This window comes from Cynocephalus volans, chromosome 1 (assembly GCF_027409185.1).
Source record: "Cynocephalus volans isolate mCynVol1 chromosome 1, mCynVol1.pri, whole genome shotgun sequence".
Classification (NCBI taxonomy): domain Eukaryota; kingdom Metazoa; phylum Chordata; class Mammalia; order Dermoptera; family Cynocephalidae; genus Cynocephalus; species Cynocephalus volans.
In genome coordinates, this window is record NC_084460.1 from 133,028,835 (window position 1) to 133,052,201 (window position 23,367).

A 23,367-nucleotide genomic window follows, 5' to 3' on the forward strand; every position below is an offset into this window, starting at 1 on the left:
AATAGCCCTCCAAACCTTTTGCTGTAATCTGGCAAATTAAAGCCATGTTGTGCTCTTATAACTGATCCTAATAACTACAAATTTAAAAATGCACCGAAATCTTACAATCTGAAGCATTATGAGATCCAGTAACATTCAAATTAAAGAAACCTAGATTACAATAATCCAAGGTTTGACTCACCGAATGGCATTTCTTGGGATAACTAAAAGCTCCTAACCTGGGAGAAAACCCTGTCAAGTGAAAATGAAAAAGAAGCAGACTCCAAACTGTTTACTGTGTTTCCTCTCTCCTCCTCAGCTGCAGAGCACTAAGACGCACACAGGGACAAAATGTGAAAAGAGAACAGAATCCCTTCTCAGCCAGGTCCTCAGGGAACATGGGGACAGGATTAAGATACCCACTGTGCCTTGAGCGGACAAGGGAGGTGACTCAGATGAGGACAGAAGCGAAACAGGAAGAGGTGATTAACCCAAGCACCTCCGCCCCAGCAGCGCGTTCATATTTAGATTCTTACACGCAGTTTCAATTTGCATTTGTTTATATGCTTCGTAAGAGTTTGCACTTCGTGCGTGCTTTGCTTACACAACTGGCTTGTAAACTTGGAGACTGCACGGGGACATAATAGGGAAATGGTGCAAGTGAGACAAGAAGCAAGAGAAGATCAAAAGAATAAAGCAGAAAGAGATGTGCCATTGGGCAGACACTTGGCAGAGCTCTGGGATGGCAGCTGCCTCCTCTGGGTTGTGCCTACTCCTTAGCTCCATACCAGGCTTACATTTTTGGTCACTCTGTGGTGAAGGATATTTTCCTCTTCTGTTTTGCTCTTTTCTGTTTTGCTCTCTTTGTACCCAAATACACAATACCAGAACCATTTCTCTAACACTGAGGCCATTGCTTTTCATCTGATCCAGCTCACAGCAGCAAAGATGCAATCAGATCAGAAATTTTCCAAACACAAAGGATGGAGATATGCCTTCTGTCTCTCCAGTGATTTGCAGTTTTTAATAGCTACAAGCTTAGCTCCCTAGGTTCTCTTTATTTTAAGAAGTAAACTTTCCTTAAAGGCGGCACCACTCTCCTTCTGGATAACGCACTACCCCTTCTCCACTGCTGTCTTCATTTTGAGCCATCGCGTATTTTATAGAGTACAACAATCCATGTTGCCAGTTCCCAATGGAGTATTCACTAGGTCTTTAGATATGCAAGTTAGGTCTTCAGCAGAAGGTACAAAGTCTACGTGTGAAACCAAAGTCAATGTGTACTTGTGCTAATGTATGGCTAATGTCTTATTAGATTCCAAATTAGGCCTATATAAAGAGAGAGAGAGGCACTGAGAAACAGGTTTCACTCAGTATTATTTTTACTACTCGTATTTGAAAGCTCTCGTTTATCAAACTCTTACTCTTTGGCAGGAACTATGCTAAGTGTTTTACACAGATTACCTGATTTAATCATCAGAATTATGGTACCCATGAAGGAAGGACTATAATTATCTGTATTTGTTATGTAAGGAAACAAAAGCATAGAGACCTGAAATAACTAAGCAATGATGATATATACCGTAAGTGACATAGCCAACGTTCAAATCCAGGCTATTTGGCTCCAAAGTGTGTGTAGCTAAATATTGTTCTTGATAAGTTTTCTATTTCTCTTTACTTCAACCCCCAACTGAACTAAAGTTTGTTTTGTTTTGTTTCTGGATAATAGGGCACAGTAAGGTGGTAGTTAGTGGGACCCTGGTCTGAAGGCGGACTGTTCCAATATCATGGTCCTAGAGCAAGTAAGATAGAAGAAACTGAAAGTCGGTAATAAATCCATACTTGTTGCTTGTCCTGGGCAGTTCCATGCCTCCTTTAGCACAGCCTTCATAAGTTAATTTTTGTTGTTTTTTCTTATTTTACCAGGCCACTTTGCCCCTAAGTTAAAAACTTTCCCTTTCTAGTGCATTTTCCATTTGCTAGCTTTTGTTTTCATTTTTTTTCCATTAGCGGAAATGGAAATCATTTACTTCAGGACCAGGTAATTTAGAACAGGCATCATTATTATCATTTTCCAAACAGGCTCAGAGAATTTACATGACAGGCCATAAGTCAAATTTATTTCTAGCCAGAAAGAAGTTACAATGTAAACCTAGGATTTCTGCCTCCAGTACAGGCCTCTGAAGTATGTACGGTGTGAATGCTACCTGTCTAGCAGCCTCTGTGGCCCCTTTACCTGTCCCAGACTAATATATCCAAAGCCACCTTCATAAATTTACGCACAAAACTTCCTTTGCTTCCCATCTCAATGGATACCACCACCATGCAGGTGTGATGCCAGACAACGGGACATCACCTTCGATTTTTCTCTCTCCTTCACTCATACTACCCTTGTCCCATATCCACTTTATCGTCAGGTCATATCTGTTTTATGCTCAATGCATAAAAGGTGTCATTTTCTTTTTATATCTACCCAAATTACCACTTTCTATCCTCTGGGCTACTGGGATGGTTTCCTAACTCATCCCCACCTTCTCTTTCTTGTCCATCTTCACCCCATTCTCATATTGAATCCAGTGCAATCTTTTTACAACACAAATACAATCAGACTGTAAATGTCACACCATCCTTTGGTTGGAAATAGCTCAATGTCTTCCCACAGCTCTTAGATAAAAATCCAAGCCTTGAACATGGCTGACAAGATCTGGCATGATCTGGTCCTTACCATATCGCCAGCCTCATCCCTTAATCTCTAAACTGCACTCCCACTAGCATTTCCCATTTTCTCAAACACTGAAAAGTCTTTCACACAAGCTGTTTCATTTCTCACACCCCTTCTCCCCACATCTCCTAAATTATGTGAATATCTACTCATTCGTCAGACTTCAGCTCAGGCTTGACTTTCTCAGAGACAATTTCTCTGGCCTCTCTTATATGCTCTTCCACAAGACTGTTGTAGTCCTTATTATGAATACATCACTGTTACCATGTGTATCATTTGTGGAATTATTTAATCAATTTTTGTCTTCCTTACCAGACAATTCCTCTTTTTGCTCAACGTTTGAGTGCTTAGCACCATGCCTGGCACATGGTGGGCTCAGAATGCATATTTGTTGAATGAGTAAGAAATGAATGATGGCATAAATTTCCTTCCCTCTACAAGTTATACTTACCATGTGTCTGAATGAGAAGGTTGTAGGTTTTCGTCTGAATGCCCTCCGGATATAGAGTAAAACTACACACGTACTTTCCACCAAATGAGGAAGATATATTCCTTAAACGCAGTGTCAATTTTGACACATTCCCAGGAGTTTCTGTAAAAACCACCAGTGACTCACAGGGATTCCCATGGGCACAGTAGAAGCCGTGTTGGGGATGATAAAGAGCAATCATGTCCACCTTATTAGTGACCTTGGACCATTGCATCTGCACCAAGAAGCCTTTCTTCTGTGCTTGGCAGGTCAGGTTGATATCAGAGCCAGGTACAGCATAAATGTCTTCTGCATTGAATATTCCCTCCCATACTCCTGAAAAGGAAAGATGTGAGCTATCAGTATGCATAATACACATGGAAAGACTCAATTAAAAACCCTGGTCATTTTGGTGAGGTAAGGAAGAAATCGGGGAAATTTCTCCCTGGCTGCTCTAGGGTAGGAGAGAGCTCATGTGTGATCCAGAGAGAGATGCATGAGACTTGATACAGATGAGAAGGCATTTACTTAGGGAAACTAGAGGAAATTACTGACTTGTGAATATTTGTCTGTTGATCTGTCCAAAAAGTAATATAAGGTCTCTGAATACCTGTGCATAAAATTAAAATTAAGCCTATTTAAAAATTAAGAAAAAAAAAAAAAAATCAGCAAGCTTAGTATGACAACTATTCTTGCATTTAATATAATTGGCTTTTTGGATTATACATTAACAGCTGCATATAACACAAGAACGGTGCTTTCTGAAACCGCAAAAATAACAAACATGTATACGTCAGTTTTTTAAAGTACATATTTATAAGAGGCTTTTACACGTCATCTTGTTTAATCCTTCTTACACACTGGAGTAGTGTTGTTAGCCCACTTTACTAAGGAGGAAACCGAGGCACAGAGATGAAGTGGTTTGCTTGAAGTTCCAACTCTAGTAAAGGAACATGAATTTGGTTGCCCAGAGTCTACCATCTTTCTATAACCTTCATAGATACCAAACTGCCTCCCAAATTCAGTCTGGTTGAGTAGCATAAGAAATTTGACATTTCATATATGAGGATTGAAAGGAACATCACCTCCATGTAGTTAGATCTCCTGAGGGGAAGAGGGGGAAAAAAAAACCTCAGGAGAGGTTCAACTCAGTTTTATCTCTAATCAATGCTCTGAAATACTAGAAATAAAAGAAGATTCTCTCCCATCAGTAGTCTGACCAAATGGTGCAGGACACTTAAAATATGTTAAGCATTGAGGCTTTGACATGCATAGTGTTGGCCTCAGTTTTATAATTAACATGGAATGCTAGTATAGAAATGATATATGATTATGAAAAGTACCACTGAAGCTCACAAAGGGAAAAGATAAAAAGATGACAAGCAACTGGAAAGATACATGGCTGTCAAATGTATTTGACAAGTGGGAATTATTACACTTTTGTGGATGTAAAAGTTTGGGTAGATAGAAGTTACCACAGTTTAATATAACTTCCTGTGAGCTGTCCTTAGCCTGATAATATGCCTCTGATTCCTAAATCTCCATTGATTTAAAACTCTTCTCAAAATCTTCATAACTATACCTGAAAATAACAGTTAATTCTTAAGACACTCAGGCTTGCTATAACACCCTCATGCTATGGAATGCAGAACTAATCTTTCTCCCTTCTATCTTTAAATAAGCCCTTTCGGCTCTTGTTCTCACTGTCATAAGGGCTCCACTTTGTCTCCCAGGTCAGTTACCTACACATGCCTCACTAAAATTCAACATGTGCACAACTCCCAAAGACCTTAGTATTTGGAGGTGAAGTACTTGTTATATCTAAAAGAAGCAGGATACTTGAGAGAGAAAAAAAAAGTGAGCAAGGATCTGAGCATTGATGGCTTTGTGATTTTTTTAGTTTTCCAGAGTTTTTCTGACTACCATTTGGAGAGCATTTCATTTCCAAGAAGCGCAATTTCCCAATTACTCTGGAGATGCTGTTAGGAAGGAAATGGGTAAAAATGCCTCAGAGCAGTGGCACAAACCACCCATTCCATTCTTGTTTTTAGTGTTCATTAGTAATCATTTCTAGATGTGAACATTTCTCTGATAGCTGCCACCTAAATACATAACTGAAAACGTTAGTAATGATTTGCCCTTTGGTGATCAATTTCAGCAGCAGTCACAAGGAATTTTAAATGAACAGAGGCCCCATCTGCCCCTAAAGCAGCCAATCTGACAAGAAAGGACAACTGGAAGTCTTACCCCTGGCAAAATGCATCTGGATGATGGAATAGATAGCACAGTATGTCCATTTTTTCTCCATTGTCTCCTGAAGACCTTACACCAGCATTTCAACAATGATCACAGAAGTCAGTCTGTAAGCAAACTCCAGCCACCCTATTCATGCTAAAAAAAAAAAAAAAAAAAAAAACCAACCAAATCTACCACATGCCCCCAGGAAATGAAAAGTAGACAGGAAAGTAATGTGGTTCAGGGTTAAGCGTAACCCTCAACAGAACAATGTTGAAATTATTCTCTGAAATCTTGTGTATCACCTTCTTTAAAAGACTTTTTGGTATCCAAAGAGTCTCTCATTCAGGATCTCTGTGTCAGTCAGGCTGCTTCTGAAATCCAAACAAAGGAAATCATGCAGCGCAGTTCACAATGTGCTTTTTATACATTTCTTTTCAAGAGCACAAAGTCATTTAACAAATGCAAGTTTGGTGCCTTTCATAATAGTTTTTCTGTTCACTCTTAAGATATGTTTTCTTTCCAGAATTGCTCCAGGGTGAAAGAACAAAGAATTAGCACATTTAATTTTAATAAAATCTGAAAAGTAACGGAGAGTAGTATCAATTATCAAACCGAATTTTATTCTCTCCTTTTGCAGGGAAATCCGCATTTCCTGGGAGTGGAGAAGTGAGAGCTTCCTTTCCACCTCTTGTCTGGGATAGGCTTGAGGTCAGATATGGAAGTCTATCGCCATGCTGGCTGGAGGCCTTTTTTGCTGATAGTAGAAGAGCTCATCTGTGCCTAAGCCAAAAACCATACAAAGCAAGACAGTACCAATCAGAATCCAAGGCAGAAATTCTCCCACACCAACCAGCTACCAGGCTTGTTACACTGGCCCAATTACTTCCATTTACAGAGGACCACGACTGGCTTTCAGGGAAGTGATCCCTTGGTGAAAATGTCTACTTCTTCATGGAAAGACATGATGACTATTCCCTGCCAGATACAATTGTATTGGTTTTTCAGCTTAGGATAAAATAGGCTGTCTTTACCATCCAACATTAAGAAAACAAGCGTTAGGCTGAGGACTACAGTATAAGTTTAATGGACAAATAAAAACAATGAATAAATATATATGTCTTCATACAACCACGTGAATGAAATATTCTGTGACCCTATTCTCACTACTAGAACATAGACACCACCCAGCAAGACTGAAGACAAATGAAAAGGCTGAACTATGTTCCTGACGTGATAATTTCTTTGAGGTCAGATGGAGATCATTTTGGCCAGGTTGTCATCATATGTACACTGATCCCTCCTATGCAGAGACTTGGGGGAATATGGATGATGCATAAGGAATCGGCCTTGCCATCCAGATTAGAATTTATCTGGGAGAAGAGAGATTTGCATGTGACATAACAAAGGCTACTGCCATCCTGGATGTCCAGGCTGCCCCCTGCACCACCACTGCAAATACTTGCAGTGGCAATTTTCATTCTTATTCATTACTACTCAGCTAATGATATTTTCTGCGAGGGTCAGAAGATGGAATTACTTATTTCCCAGTCTGAGGCCCACAAACATTTATCCTCACCCTCATCTCCCCACAAGCTTCAGATCACTGGGGATATTGGTCAGGTGGTGCTGATGGTGATGTTTCCAGGGAGCACTGGGAGCTCAAAGCCCTTGACTGAAGGGCAGAAAGAGACATCACTGCTCTGAGAGTCTTTATCTCTTCCCTTTCCCCTTGGAAATTCCAGTTAATCGAAGTGATGGAGCACAGCAGCAAAAACAGGCCAGGAGAGTACTATGAAGATCCTGATCTACAAGTTCTTGTCCCTATTAAATGGAGATACCTCACTCCATTTGTCGTATGAAGAGGAATTTACGTAAGGAGAAACCAATAAAAATTTAAGCTTATTTAATTCTCCAAGAACAATACCTTCTTTGGAGTATTTAGAGGTCTCCTGTCTCTTACTGCATTGAAGTGAAGCAACTCTTGAAAAAAAAAAAAAATCCTCAAACTCAGAAAAAACCAAATTGTCATTTATTTCCCAGAGTTATGGACTCACTTTTAATAGAATCCTTGTCTCTTATTGGGGTTGGGCTACCTGAGGCACATATCCAGTGGCTGCTCAGCAAATCTGCCTTCTCTGGTTATTATTCCCAACCTGGTTCATGGTTCTTACATCTAGAAACTTCTGTGTCCCAAAGCCATCAGATTTGACCAAGTTTTCTTTGGGACCCACCCAGGCTCTGAGAGAAGAACAATTTCAAATGCCGACAGAATATTAACTGAACTCATCTGGTGTCCTGCAGCTGCAAGACCCAGGTGACAGCCCCTCCATGGCTGTTTGCATGCAGCAGGTGGCAGCAACAACCCGCAGACCAGAATGCCTATCACAGGTGCTGGGAATTGCCCCCACTGCTTTTCAATCTGGTAATATTTTCTAAAGGTCCTTTCAGCATGGGGATGGGCATTCTGTATACTTAAAAATAACTCTTCTGTGGAAGTCTGGTCAATCTCCTCTATTATCCTCCCTACTCACCAAATCCCAATTGCACAGCATTTCTTCGGCCTTAGTCTGCTGCATATAAAGAGAAAACAGAAGCAGTCAGTTTCACACACAAAAAGAAATCTTGAACTTCTTGAACTTCAGAGGCAAATTCAATTATTTACCAGGGGAAGCAGGAACACACATTATTTCTGCTAGAGGCAAGCCATGATTGTGTGTTTTGGACAAACTTTTTAAATGTTCTATCAAAACACTTATACTCAACGAGAAAAGGACATTTTCAGAAATAGGAAGTTGAGCAAAAGGTAAACTTACTTTTGTGGTTTTCATAGTGGTTAACTCAAATATTACTGATCTGTCTTGGATTTTACTCTTTAACTACTTACATAAAAGTATAAAAATGTGGAGTGTTATATTGTTGCATGTTTTTCCAAATGCTTAGAAAACCTGATGATTAAGGTTTCTGTTAATTAAAAAAATATTTGAACATTAACTCTTAAGGGATTACTGAAGAGGCATAGTTTTAGGTGACTTTAAAATACAAAGGGTAAAATGTGGCCCTTGCTCTTAAGGTATTTGCCATTTAGCTGGGAGAAAAGCATCTATATGCACTAAAAAGGTCAAGTGACATAAAATATAGCCCTAGTGAGTAGGTAGCACAGTACTTTAGAGAAGGGGGGGGGTTTGGCATAGAAATGGAATGGCCAGGAACATCTGAAATGTGGAATCTGAACTTGGCCTTATATTATAGAAGTCAGCCTGGTAGAGACCACCACATTAGTCATTCCAGGTAGAGGAAACAGGAAGAGCCAACATTTGGGAGTGTTAAGTTCAAGGATGATTCAGTGAGTGGGTTGTTCTGGTGGAGCAGAGGCTGTATTGGGGGACTGCTTGCAGGCAAAGCTGTCCAAGAGGTGATCTTAGATTACGGAGAACTTTGAATTCTAGGCTTAAGGACTGTAGGTTTTTTCTTCATGTCAGAGTTATATAGATTTTTCAGAATGAGAGTAACATTTAAAGTAACATTTTAAAAGGACTAATTGGGTAAGTACGTGAAAGTTGAATGAAAGAAAGGAGAAAAGGAAGGCAGAAGACCTGTTAGGAGTTTTATGTTTCTTTAGGCACTTTAGGAAAAGAACCTACTGATTGGCAGTGGTTATGGCAAAGTGTGATGGGAACATGGGCATTATCAAGAAAGGGAGGTAAGGCTTGGTATCAAATTGGATATGGAATAAAAATGTCCCTGAAGTTCCATGCCTTGGAATTAGGAAAAAGGAAAAACTGCAACAGAGTTGGATTCTTCCCAGAAGAGCCAACCTAATCAGGAAGAAATTGTCAAAGCTCAATGGGCTTTGGACGGAAGTGGAAGATAACCTACCACAGTACAGCTAGAGGCCCTGCCTTTATGAGAGTAGAGTTCCTTTAGGTTTTCACTCAAGTTTTATGAATTTTTTGAATTACTATATAGTGAAAAAGGAAGAATGTCATGAGACTTTCAGCATAGCAATCTGTTTTCTCACCACCATTTCCACCAAGCTCAATTCTATACATAAAAGATTAATTTTAGGTTAATATGCTTTTTCAGTTACAACATCAGTATCTGCTCATAGAAAACATTTTAAAAGGATAACAAAGAGAATAAAAATCAACTGGAATTCTAACTGCCCAAAGAGTACCCAGACTTATATGCTGTTGTATATTTTTCTTGACTTTTAGACATGTATATATGAAGAAAATTGACTTTTGCTACATGGACCTAACCTGAATTTTTTTCCTTCATAATATATTGTAGACATATATATATGCTTTAAAACAAAGATCTGCTTCTTTCTTTAAAAAAAATCGTTGTATAATATTTTATTCTATGATTTAACAGAAAAACAATTTTAAGTAAGATAAATATAAAATTTTCACTTAATATTTTACTTTGAGAAACAGAATAATAAAATTCAATTGAATAATTATACTAAGTAATCTCTGGATATTTATTTTTAGTTGCAAACTGAAACAAGGAAAGAGAGAGAGAGAGACTTAGCCAAAGCCCTGGGAATCTAATGTTGACTCAATAATAACTTAATAATGTTGACATTTTCCAGAAATATATTTAAGAAATTATTAACATTTCCAGGGATAAGTTAACATAGCCAGAATTAGATGACATTTTGAATTCCACATTCAGCCTGGTTTCAAAGAGTTGAAATTTATTTAAAGTGTCTCTTCACTTTCAATGGAGAAAAACCAAAACAAACAAACAAAAAAACCTTGAAAAACTGAGAAGTGTTGTGATTGATTTTAGAACTTAAAAATAGATAGTGTGTAGCAAAATCACCTACTGTCATCCTTTTGTAGGCTGATACAATAGTATTTTTAACCACATTGTGTTTTTACAGCTATAATTCACATAGAGATACTATTTCTATGCTTGGTGAAAACAATAGGCTACGTAAAGTCAACCAAGGACTAGATCTGACATTTTGTCAGTAATCTCCCCCTCTTTTTCCCTTCAATAATGTCCTTTTGACTCGAGACCTGAGTTTGAGGACAAGAATGAGGGCAATAGAGCATGCGTGACTGCGTGACTGCGTGACTGCAAGAGAGAGAGAGAGAGAGAGAGAGAGAGAGCAGTTTGGAATTTGCTGTTTTTAGTAAGTCTAGCTCAATATAACCTTAATTAAATAATGTTATCAGGGAACAGAAGATTGTGATTAATAGCCTTTTCAGGGTAACTGAGAGCCAAACCAAATTCTTTTCTTGGGACAGGAGGGGTTGTAATGGAGAGGAGAAACGAGTAGAACACACAATTAGTCCTTATTGCTGAACATCTTTTAAAAATGGATTATTTCGCATTTCTGGCTCAATGAAAACCTTGTAATGAACGTTATTTCATCATATTTCATGACTGAAGATTTTACAGAGATCAGGGACACCATTCTGAACTTCAGTCCTCAGGATATAGAAGATAGTTGTTTTTAAAAACACACTCCCCTCCTCCGGAAAGGAAGTCTAACTTTTTAAAGATTGGCCTTTTGAGTGAAAGTGTCAAACACAGAGGCATGAATATGCTTGCACAGAGAGGTTGTCAATTTTCTGCCAAGATTTATAGAATGTTGGGGTCAGAAGGAACTGTTATTGATCATCTAGTATAGACAGAGCCTGTCATTTCACAAATGAAGAAACTGAGACCCTGAGAGGTAAAAGGGCTTGTCCGAGATCAAAGGGCTTGTTATAAGAACCCAGTACTACTTAATACACTGAGTCTTATTTTAACACCATTAAGGAGTTCTCTGAGCTTCATAACATATTCAGCAATTGAAACCAGCCATTCTTCAAATTAAAATGCAAATTACCTCTAATATCTTGACAAAAAAAAAAAAAACCTAGAAAGCATACATTTTTTTTTATTCCCCTGACATTTCTCTTGACTAACCTGAACTTATATGTCACATAGGAAAGAACAGCAATTGATCTATATATTCTACTATATATATATTTGTATTTATGCAATATTTTCCTTGTGTGTATATATGTATATTTGTATACCTAGATATATATTTGTGTGCATATATACATATACATATATTTATTTGAGAAGTTTCTGTTTGTGTATTTGTTTCTTTTGCTTGCTTTTAAATTTAATTTCCTGGACAAATTCTAACCAACTCTGGGTGAAACCAGGCATGCTATTTTTTAATTAAGGGTATTGAATTATTTTTATCCTGGTGTTATGTAACTCAGCATCAGTTTTACTTTATTTTCACTATTCTTTAGCTATTTATTATGTATTCTTCCCTTTGGTTTTGCTCAGGGAAGGCACTATAGGTCTCCTATTTACATCTCCAAACAATCCTCTTTCTCTTTTTAGCCTCTCCTCTGTCCCCAGTACACATAACAGGTGGCTTAATGGGGAAGCCGCTCTAATTACCCAGCAGCTAGCAGGGAAGGCCACATTTCTAGGGGAGCCAGGCAAGGATGGAAACAAATGAATAACAGAAAATACTGTGTGGAGAGTCTTCTTAAGCAAGCTCAAGATCCTCAAAGCTTTTTTTTTTTTCCCCTAAAACAAAATCATGCCTTTTTGCTTTTGAGAAAGGAGAATATACTTGGCATTAGGAGTATTTGTGTCAGTTTCACACTTTAATCATAATTATAGAACCACAGAATGTCAGGAGAATCAACTCCCTTATTTTATAAATGAGGAATCTGGCGCCCAATGAAGGGAAATGGTGATCCTGAAAGTCAGAGTTTTTAATGCCAGAAATATGGAACTGAAGCGTGTGGCTTTCCCTTGGACTTTTTTTTTTCTATAAAGAAAAGAAGATTAATCATACCACGAGCGTTACCATGAAGGTACTTCAAAAAGTTCATAGAAAGATTTGTATTATCTTTTAATTCTATTTTTCCATGAAAAGTTTTGAACTACCCTCATGTTTACATGACCACGAGTGAAAGACAACGAAACTGGGCTGAAATGTGGGTGCCGGGCTGTTACCCAGGTCCATCGCCCAGCTGTGAGAGTCATCGGCACACACATCATTCAAACGTGTGAAGTGAGGAAATACAACGTCAAAGAACAATGCACCAGAGCCCCCAACAGCTACTTTTGAGAGGCGCAAACCTCAGATGGCAGCTCTGTAAGTGTCCAAGCCCCCTTTCCACGCATCTCTACGGCATACGCTTGCTTCCCACAACTTGGCATGGGAGGCCCTGCAAGCCCCCGAGCCCAGTTGCCTTTCCTCCCTCCTGACCCCATGCTCCTTCACCCACCATGGCCCTGACCTACTTTCCTTTCTATCCTTCAGAATCTCCCTGTTCATGCAGCCCCAAGGCATTGGTATTCACTTTGCCTGGAATACTTTTCCAGGCTTGTTATGTGACTGGTGTCTCTCATTCTGGGGTTGTTCAAATGTTCTCACCTCTGAGAGGACTTTCCTGACCTGAGACTATCTAAAGGCACCTGCCATGGGTCTCTATGCATCAACAGCTGTATTTTCTTCATAGTGCCTATCACCATGAAAATTTAGTTGCTCATTTCCTTGTTAGTGTATTGTCACTTCCCACTAGAATGTCAGCTTGGGAAGGACAGTGACTTTGTATATTAGTCACCTATTCTGTTTTGCCAAACATTCTCAAGACACTTATTAAAGATGCAAATCAAAACCACATTGAGATACCATCTAACCCCAGTTAGGATGGCTAAAATCCAAAAGACTATGAACGATAAATGCTGGCGAGGCTGCGGAGAAAAAGGAACTCTCATACATTGTTGGTGGGACTGCAAAATGGTGCAGCCTCTATGGAAAATGGTATGGAGGTTCCTCAAACAATTGCAGATAGATCTACCATACGACCCAGCTATCCCACTGTTGGGTATATACCCAGAGGAATGGAAATCATCAAGTCGAAGGTATACCTGTTTCCCAATGTTTATCGCAGCACTCTTTACAATAGCCAAGAGTTGGAACCAGCCCAAATGCCCATCATCGGATGAGTGGATACGGAAAATGTGGTACATCTACACAATGGAATACTACTCAGCTATAAAAACGTATGAAATACTGCCATTTGCAGCAACATGGATGGACCTTGAGAGAATTATATTAAGTGAAACAAGTCAGGCACAGAAAGAGAAATACCACATGTTCTCACTTATTGGTGGGAGCTAAAAATTAATACATAAATTCACACACACACACTCACACACACACGCACACACACACACAAACCGGGGGGGGGGGAAGAAGATATAACAACCACAATTATTTGAAGTTGATACGACAAGCAAACAGAAAGGACATTGTTGGGGGGGAGGGGGGGAGGGAGAAGGGAGGGAGGTTTTGGTGATGGGGAGCAATAATCAGCCACAATGTATATCGACAAAATAAAAGTTAAAAAAAAAAAAAAAAAAAAAAAGACAGGGTGAAACCAAACTGTTTTCCCTACTTCCTTGCACAGTCACTCAAAACTTTACTTTTGACACCAGGTGTCTGGGTTTTTCCCCCCACAAATTACGCAATTCTTTAATTCTCCAGTGGACACCAGCTGGATGCGCTATAATTTAACTCAATTCTGACACTATCTACCTGGAAATAATTTCAGATCCCACAGGTTGAGGGCTCAGTCCCACAAGACTTCCCCCCACTTCAGATGCCAAACACAAGTTCCAGCTTGTGACTTGTGCTACTGAGCAGCTGGCTATAAATCAGGGTTCCTGGACCCTTTCCTTGGGTTCAATTAATTTGCTAGGGCAGCTCACAGAATTCAGGGAAACACTTACTTATGTTTGCCCATTTAAAATAAAGGATATTACAAAGGATACAGATAAAGAGGCATATGGAAGACATGCACAGGGTAAAGCATGTGGGAAGGGGTGCAGAACTTCCATGCCCTCCCTGGGTATGTCACCCTCCAGGCACCGCCATTATCTAGAAGCTCCCAGAACCCAGTCCTTTTGGATTTTTAGGGAGGCTCCATTTTGTAGGTGTGATCAATTAAATCATCGGTCATGATTTAAAAAGGTGATCAACTCAGCCTTTTGCACCTCTCTTCTCCCCAGAGGTTGGGGGCAGGGTGGTGGGCTGAAAGTTCCAACCCTCTAATCTCATGGTTGGTTCCTCTGGCAACCAGCCCCCATCCTAAGCTACCCAGGAGCCCCCAGCTGTTAGTCATCTCATTAGTATACATAAAGACACTTATTACCTAAGAGGTTCTAAGAGTTTTAGGAACTGTGTGCCAGGGACCAGGGACAGAGACCAAATATATATTTCTTACTGTATCACAATATCACACACACCTTTTCACTCCAGTTGTTGTTGAGGCAACAACTGGCTGCTCACACGTACAGCCTGAATGCACCTGTCCTCAGCTTCCCTGAGTCCCTTTCATTTTTTGACCTGGTCATCTCTGTCTCCACAGCCCTGAAGGCCTCATTTCACTCATTTGTGCATACACATGCACGACTCTGGAAGTGTAAGGACGCTAACACTCCTGGGGCAACCCTTGACCCATGGGAGCAGGGGCTGGTGGAAAAATCTTCCCTCTTGTGTCACTCAGGTGGAAGCTTCTGAGATGTATTCTACATAGTTCCTGAGGGGGGTGTCCAGACTCAGTTGGCCATAGCATAAGTTACTTGATAATGCACCCTGGACTGACTTTTTCCTCTGTCCTTGTTTCACTCTTTTCAGTCCATTCTCCTCTTCCAAGGGATTACATTCCAAAGTAATTGTAGGCAGGCCTTAATCTCAGGTTGTGCTTTTGGGGGAAATGCATGCCAAGGCTGTCTGCTTCCTCACTGCTATATTCTCAGCTTCCAAAATGGTTTTGGACACATAATGGATAGTATATGAATATTTTTTGATGAAACTCTCTGAGGTAAGTAGCACCATTTCTCATCAATGGGAACAATTTTGCATTGATGTATTTTACAAGATCCACAAAATTGGAATAAACTAGTCAGAGTCCTAAAAATGAGATATATCCTGTACTCAACAAATATTGGCTCCACCCATGTATCAGGCACTAGGACTGAGTTACAGAGAAGGAAAAGATAAAGAATATCTCTTCTCCCCAGATGTTATGTGAGCATTATCAAGGGGAGGGGTGACCGCAGTAAGTATGAGTAATCCAAGGACCCTCATTGGATCTACCACCAATCATGACCTTCAGATATCCTGTGAAGTGTGTAAGAGTAAGAAAATTAGCAGCTCATAAAAAAGCAGACAATATGTACCCTGACAGAGTGAATATGAATTTTGTTTCATGACTGGCTTTCCAAGTGCTCAAATCAGCTGTTGAAAATAAAGAAATCCCTGTTATCTGAGACATGGAATTCAATAGCAGTACTTAAGATAGACAGAAATAGGGGTGACAAGCCTACCTCCACCTATGACAAGATTCTTCCTTCTTCTCTCTGAAAGAGAGAGTTAAAGGCTCTAAGGCTATAACTATAGGGAAATGAATATTATAAAAACTAAGTGTCTAACATATGGGCACATAATATTAAAAAAAATCAGAAAATCCATAGTACAACCTTTGCTGTCACTAGTGAGTTAGAATTTACTGAAGTTATTGCTTCTTAAGAACTGAATTACCCCAAAGTTGGCAAGCCAATCTAGTCCCAGAAGAAGACAAAAGTCACATTCAAACATGATAATTGAGTAGAGTTTAATATAGGGTTTATTTATAAAGATGTAGTAGGGAGTCGGGAAAACAAAAAGGAATGGCATAGTTCTCAGGACCTCGCAACATTGGGGAGCCATTTCCTCTCCTAGGACTGGTGGAAATGGAAGAGGGCCACCAGAGAGAGTAGCTGTGGGGAGAAAGCCTCCTGACAGAAACTGTGGCCTTCGGTACAGAAGTGCAGCCAAGCCTTGGCAACCCCTCAGGTATCCTAATGTCACTCTCCTTCCTACCAAGGGTTTTAAAACTGTAATTTTTTAATGTAAGAATTAAATGCTGTAAGATATTGTGTCTGTTTTCTAGAGCTGCTACCACAAATTACTACAAACTTGGTGGCTTAAAACAATATAGACTCATTTTCTCACAATTATTGATATAGTTTGGGTATTTTTCTCCCCTCCCCAAACTCATGCTGAAGTCTGATCCCCAATGTGGCAGTGTTGGGAGATGTTTGAGTCATGGTCGTGGATCCTTCACGAACAGATCGATGCCCTCACTGGGGGTGGGATGGGTGTGTGTGGGGGGGGGGGTTGTGAGTGAGTTCTTGCTCTATTAATTAGTTTCTTCCAGAGGTGGTTGTTAAAAGGAGCCTGGTACCTCCTCTCTCTCTCTCTCTCTCTCTCTCGTTTCCTCTTGCCACATGATCTCCTTGCACCGCTGGCTGCCCTGCCATTTTTCTGCCATGAATAGAAGCAGCCTAAGGTTTGTGCCAGATCATGAGCCAAATAAACCTTTTTCCTTTATAAATTACCCAGTTTCAGGTATTTTGATATAGCAACACAAAAATGGACTAAGACAATGATGGAGACAAGAAGTCAAAAATCAAGATGATGGCAGGGCTGTGCTCTCTCTGAAGGCTTTAAGGGACAATCTGTTCCTTGGCTCTTCCAGCTCCTGAGGGCTGTCAGCATCACTTCAATCTCTGCTTCAGTCTTTACATGGCATTTTCCACCTCTCCCTGTGTTATCTCCTCTTCTGTTTCTTATAAAGACATTAGTCATTCTATTTAGGGCCCATTCTGTTAATCCAGGATTATCTCATCTCAAGATCCTTAATTACTTCAGCAAAGATGCTTTTTCCAAATTAGATCACATTTATAGTTACTTGGACTTGCATATATCCGGTGAGGGCCACCATTCATCCCACTGAAGGTATTGTAAAGCGAAATCATTTCAGAAAATCGAGCATGCTATCGGCACTGAGAAAATTGGAGACATGCAGTGGATACTGTGGTGTGCTGCCCAACTCCCTTCAGGACTGAAGAACTTATTTCTCCTGTGACTGGGAGTGTTGCCTGCTGCTGGCTCATAGCTGAGTCACTCTCCAAGAATTTCCTTCACCTAGAGAGAGCTGCCTCCCCAAGTTTACACATCCTCCCTGGGAACATCCGATGTTTAATAAGGATAGCTGGATAGTTGTGAAGGGTCATCCCAGCTCCAGAGCTCCCCCGTGGGATGGGCTAAGGCCTCTACTGCAACTTTATCACATATCAATTTCACCTTCTGCTCCATCTTGCTTTGCTGCCTCATTCCCTTGAAGGTGTTCCTGAGAGCACTCCTTTAAGCTTCCTATAGGCAAATCTCACCACAGTGTCTGTTTCTCAGGAACCCTGATCTAAGCATGCTCTGAAATGGGATAAATCATAGATATTCTAAGTAGCTCAGAGGGAGGCATTTTGGAGAATATCATCCCAATGGGTTGGGGGAGCTGTTTGGGTTATCAAAGGACAGCTGAAGGGAAAGAAGTCCTTACCCTCCACTTTGCGGGCTGTCTGCTCTATTATCGCTCTGTGATTAGAAACACGAGGTAAGAAATTAAAGGTAAAAGTGGAAGGATGAAAAGCTTTTCAACATAAAAGTAATATTTTTAAAAAATTTAAATAGAAGGAACACCAAGGTCAAGGGTTTGGATCATGTACTGGCCAGCTGCCAAAGAACAAAACCAAACCAAACAATGAAACAAACAAACAAACAAAGAAACCCAGAAGGCTAAATGGATGATTAGCTGGTGCTGAGTATAGCTGGCCGTCCATAACACATCATCCGCAGATTCAACCAACTGCAGATGAAAAATACTTTTATTCATTTATTTATTTTTTATTTCAATTTATCAATCTACAATGTAGTTGACTTTTGTGTCCCTTTACCAATTCCTCTTTCCCCCTCCCTCTCCCCCTCCCCCCATCAACATCATGTCTGTTCACTTGTCTTAACAAGTTCAAGGAATTGTTGTGATTGTTCTATCTTCTTCCCAGCCCCCGCCCACCATTTGTTTGTATATTTATTTATTTATTTATTTATTTATTTATACCTCCCACAAATAAGTGAGAACATGTGGTATTTCTCTTTCTGTGCCTGACTTATTTCACTTAATATAATTTTTTCTAAGTACATCCATGTTGCTGCAAATGGTAGTATTTCATTCTTTTTATAGCAGAGTAGTATTCCACTGTGTAGATGTACCACATTTTATTTATCCACTTATCTGATGATGAACATTTGGGCTGATTCCAACTCTTGGCTATTGTAAAGAGTGTTGCTATAAACATTGGAGTACAAGTATCCCTTTGGCATGATTTCCATTCATCTGGGTATATACCCAGCAGTGGGATAGCTGGGTCATACAGTAGATCTGTCTGTAATTGTTTGAGGAAACTCCATACCATTTTCCATACAGGCTGCACCATTTTGCAGTCAGTCCCACCAACAGTGTATGAGGGTTCCTTTTTCTTCGCAACCCTGCCAGCGTTTATCATTCTCTGTCTTTTGGATATTAGCCATCCTGACTGGAATGAGATGGTATCTCAAAGTGGTTTTGATTTGCATTTCCTGAATGCTTAATGATGTTGAGCATTTTTTCATGTGTCTGTTGGTCATTCATATATCTTCCTCTGAGAAAAGCCTATTCAGCTCCGTTGCCCATTTTTTAATTGGGTTACTTGTGTTTTTTTGCTGTAAAATTGTTTGAGTTTCTTATATATTCTGAATATTAATCCTTTGTCAGATGTATATTTTGCAAATATTTTCTCCCACTCTGTTGGTTGTCTTTTCACTCTGTTAATTGTTTCTTTTGCTGTGCAGAAGCTTTTTAGTTTGACATAATCTCATTTGTTTGTTTTTCCTTTGGTTGCCTGTGCTTTTGGGGTTGTATTCATGAAGTCTGTACCCAATCCTACTTCCTGGAGTGTTTCCCCTATGTTTTCTTTAAGGGAGTTTTATTTTTTCAGGGTGTATATTTATTTCTTTAATCCATTTTGAGTTGATTTTGGTATATGGTGAGAGGTACAGGTCTAGTTTCATTCTCCAGCATATGAATATCCAGTTTTCCCAGCACCATTTGCTGAAGAGGTAGTCTCTTCTCTAGTGTGTAGATTAGGTGCCTTTGTCAAAAATCAGATGGCTATTGATGTGTGGGTTGATTTCTGGATTCTCAATCCTACTCCATTGATCTGTGTGTCTGTTTTTATGCCAGTACCATGCTGTTTTGATATGCAGCCAATGTTGGAGCAGCCAGATTTATAAAGCAAACACTATTAGACCTAAAGAATGAGATAGACACTAATACCATAAGAGCAGGGGACTCAAACACCCCACTCTCACCTAGAGTGAGATATTGGACAGATCACCTAGGCAAAGAATCAACAAACACAAGTTCTAAACAACACTTTAGACCAATTGGACTTGGCAGATATCTACAGATCATTCCATCCAACAACCTTAGAATATTCATTCTTCTCATCAGCACATGGAACATTCTCCAGGATAGATCACATGTTAGGCCACGAATCAAGTCTCAACAAATTCAAAATACTGGAATTATTCCATGTATTTTTTCAGATCACAATGGATTAAAATTAGAAATCAATAACAAATGAAACTCTGGAAACTATACAAACACATGGAAATTAAACAACATTCTACTTAATGACATATGGGTCCAAGAAGAAATTAAACAGGAAATCAAAAAATTTATTGAAACTAATGAAACTAATGATACATCATACCAAAACCTATGAGTTAATGCAAAAGCAGTACTAAGGGGGAAATTTATTGCATTCAATGCTTATTTCAGAAGAATGGAAAGATGGCAAGGAAAATATTTTTTAAAATAAATAAAATAACAATATAACAATAAAAAATACAGTATAACAACTTTTCACACAGCATTTACAGTGTATTAGGTATTATAAGTAATCTAGAGATGATGTAAAGTATACAGGAGGATGCGTGTAAGTTATATGCAAATACTAAGCCATTTTATGTAAGGGACTTGAATATCCATGGATTTTGGTATCCCTGGGGGTCCTGGAACCAATCCCCTATGAATACCAAGGGTTGACGATATTAGTAAGAGAAATTAAATCAAGATCTCATCATACTACAAAATATTAGAGAATATATTTTAAAACAGAAAATGGAAGCAAAAGGCCCTGGATATTGAGGACAGAGAGTAAAAAAAAAAAAGACCTAAGTGTGGATAAAGAAAAAGGAAGATGGGCTAAAAGTAAAGAAGTAACTAGTCCAATAAAATCTTGGGATGGAACGGGTTTCCCACAGTGTCAAGTCTTCTGCTGTGACAGTGGAGATGTGCAGGATGGAGTCTTCCTCCAGGGGTTTTCACCAAAAGTGGCCAGCCTTTTGAAGGGTGTGGTTTCTCAGTACTGACCTCTGAGCAGGGGAGACTAAGCAGCATCCAGCCTGGCCTCATTCACTTCTTGTCTACACCCCCAGTAGGTAGTATTTGGTAGAAATGCATCAGAAACCTTTCCACTGCGGACTGGTTTGCCATGTTAAAATATGAAACCTTTTATGAAAACCACAGATATCAAGGAAAATACCTGTATTGATTTGGGCTGTTTGGCATAGAGTGGGGCAATCCGGTGTAGAACTCAGGCTCTACGGGAATCAGTCTTGCTTCAGTTCTTGGCTCTGCCATTTCCTGCAACCTTAAACAAGATGCTTTACCTCTGTGAGCTGCTGTGTCCTATCATCTGTAACATGGGGAGGATGAGATGATTGATGACATGTAACATGCCTGGCACCAAAGTAAGCCAGCTGCAAAACAAGCTGTTACTAACACAAAATGCACTGTACTCTTTTTATTGTTTTTCTAATGATAATAATAGCTTTTTGCCAAAATGCCTGCTTACATTTATTGCCTAATTCTTTCCTTGATGAAATCAAATAATCCAATTTGAATTTATTTTTCTCCACTTGTGTCAACTGTACAGATTAAAAAGAACTGGAGGAAGTGATCTGTGTTCTGGTTAGTGCCACCCATCGTTATCTAAATTTCCTGGTTATGTTTTGAATCTCTAATACAGGACAGTGATGTACAGAAAGTGGTTGAAGAGAGTGATTTTCAGACAAGGGTTTGAGCTTGCAGCATGTACAATTTAGAAAATCACTTTTTGCCTTAAAGGACATGTTGGAGAAAAGGAAAGGTGACAGAGAACAATGCAGTGTCATCTTTCTAAGCAATATTTTGTATGGGGAGGGTATGGCTAGGAGCTTAGGGTTTGGAGTGAAACAAACTTTAGCTTAAAATATGGATTCTCTCAGCTATTAGTTGAACAACCTTGGTCAAATAACTTTTGAGCCTTAGTTTTCTTACATATAAAATGAGGATAATGACAATACCTATCCTCCAGGGTTGCTATGAAAATTCAATGAGATCATATATGTGAAAGCACTTAATGAAGAATTTGGTCCATAGTATAGCTAATGAAGCCACAATAATGTCAATAAAAGTAAGAAGCAAAGGAGATGAGTCAAGAGGAAGAAGATGGTTTGTAGGTATAGCTCTTCCCCAACTCAGTGATGTTGGACAGATAGGTCATCTACTTTTCTAGGCTTGCATTTCCTCATTAGTAAGATAGTAAACTGCTAAAGATTACACAAATAAAAATGACTTGGTTTATTTATTCAATACAGGTTTAACGGTCATCATTATGATGACTTGGCCTGCCATTATTTATAAAACATAGATTTCCATGAAATACACAGAATATGATAGGCTGTGTAAAAACATAAAATATTGCAATAAATTATGTGGGTGAATATCTTAGTTTTGGCAGCAGATGCAGCCTGTAATCCCTTAGTGCTTTTTTCTCTCTAGACTAAGGAGGCTTTTTCTCTGATCCTTAAAAATCAGTGCTACAGTAAATTAATCATAGCCTGCTGTAGTTATTGGATTAATGGGGAGAGCTTGCTAGGGCTTACATAAAAGCCTAAAGTAAACAGCCACCCAATATACAGATCTCCTGGTTTGTGCACAGAGAAACTATAAAAGACATTTGAAATTGAATTACTAAATCTACTTGCTTAAAAAAAAATTCTAATAAATAGGAAGAAGCTGAGATTTCAGATTCTCTAAACTTTTGCTTTCTTAGCAATTTTGCTCAAATCAAATTTAAGTTTTATTAAAACCATAGGTTCCATGGAAGTCATAGACAAGTTAGATAACGTACCTGCTCTAAGCTTCCTGGAATGGTGTTGGTTCTAGACTTTTTAATGTAGATCAGGTAAATATCTACATAAATTCATTTGTGAATTTTAAATGGCCCCAGATCATTCAATAATCTAGTCTTTTAATCTAAGCCCGAGGAAGTCTTTTAAGCTTCCACTATGATAGAAAGCAGGATATAGCTAAGAAACTCAGTCTCCACTAATTTACATGATTAAAAATGTTTGGCATAAAGGTTCAGGGAATGATGAGTGAATATGTACTTTGAGGCTGCCTTTATGTTCTGATATGCCATATTTTGCTTTCCCCACAAAGCAGGTGACAAAATGGGAATAAAGCGAAATGAATCTATTCTTATTAGATTGGGCCCACAATCTCATATTGGGTTTGATATTGGATTTCCTGCCAGTTTCCTGTATTGCTCACTTATTGTTTTCAAGGGAGCCAGCAATGGCCTGGGATAACAGTGTGTCTGTGGCAAGAGACATCTTAAATGGATGACACAATTTCTCTGGGCTCTGCTGCTAGTGGAGTTCCCTAAACGAGTTAGTGTTTATGTGTTGGTGATGCTTGGGGGTTCAATGGAGATGAGACAGGAATGACCATTGCCTAGAATAATGACATCATAAAAGAAAGCGAGAACACAAAGATGAATATTCTTACAAATGATATTTACTCAGGGACAGTATTGTCTATCCGAGAGGAGGTGTTTTCTTTCGGCTGAGAAAGACTCAAAGATTCTTCCTGCACTGATTTCCTCTTAGATTGTTACTGAATACACTTGCCTCTGACATTTCCTTTATACCCAATTGTGGGATATT

At 39.2% G+C, this 23,367-nt stretch overlaps 1 protein-coding gene across 1 annotated transcript in view; it reads right to left on the minus strand.

The window, feature by feature from the left end:
• CD96 (CD96 molecule) overlaps positions 1-5,478 on the minus strand; it is an 80,176-nt gene extending 74,698 nt beyond the window's left edge. The window contains exons 1-2 of the mRNA XM_063113434.1: positions 5,418-5,478; positions 3,153-3,506 (exon numbers count right to left, since the gene is read on the minus strand). Coding sequence (XP_062969504.1) covers positions 3,153-3,506; positions 5,418-5,478 — 415 coding nt within the window. The remainder of the gene's footprint in view (positions 1-3,152; positions 3,507-5,417) is intronic.
• Positions 5,479-23,367: the final 17,889 nt, after the last annotated feature.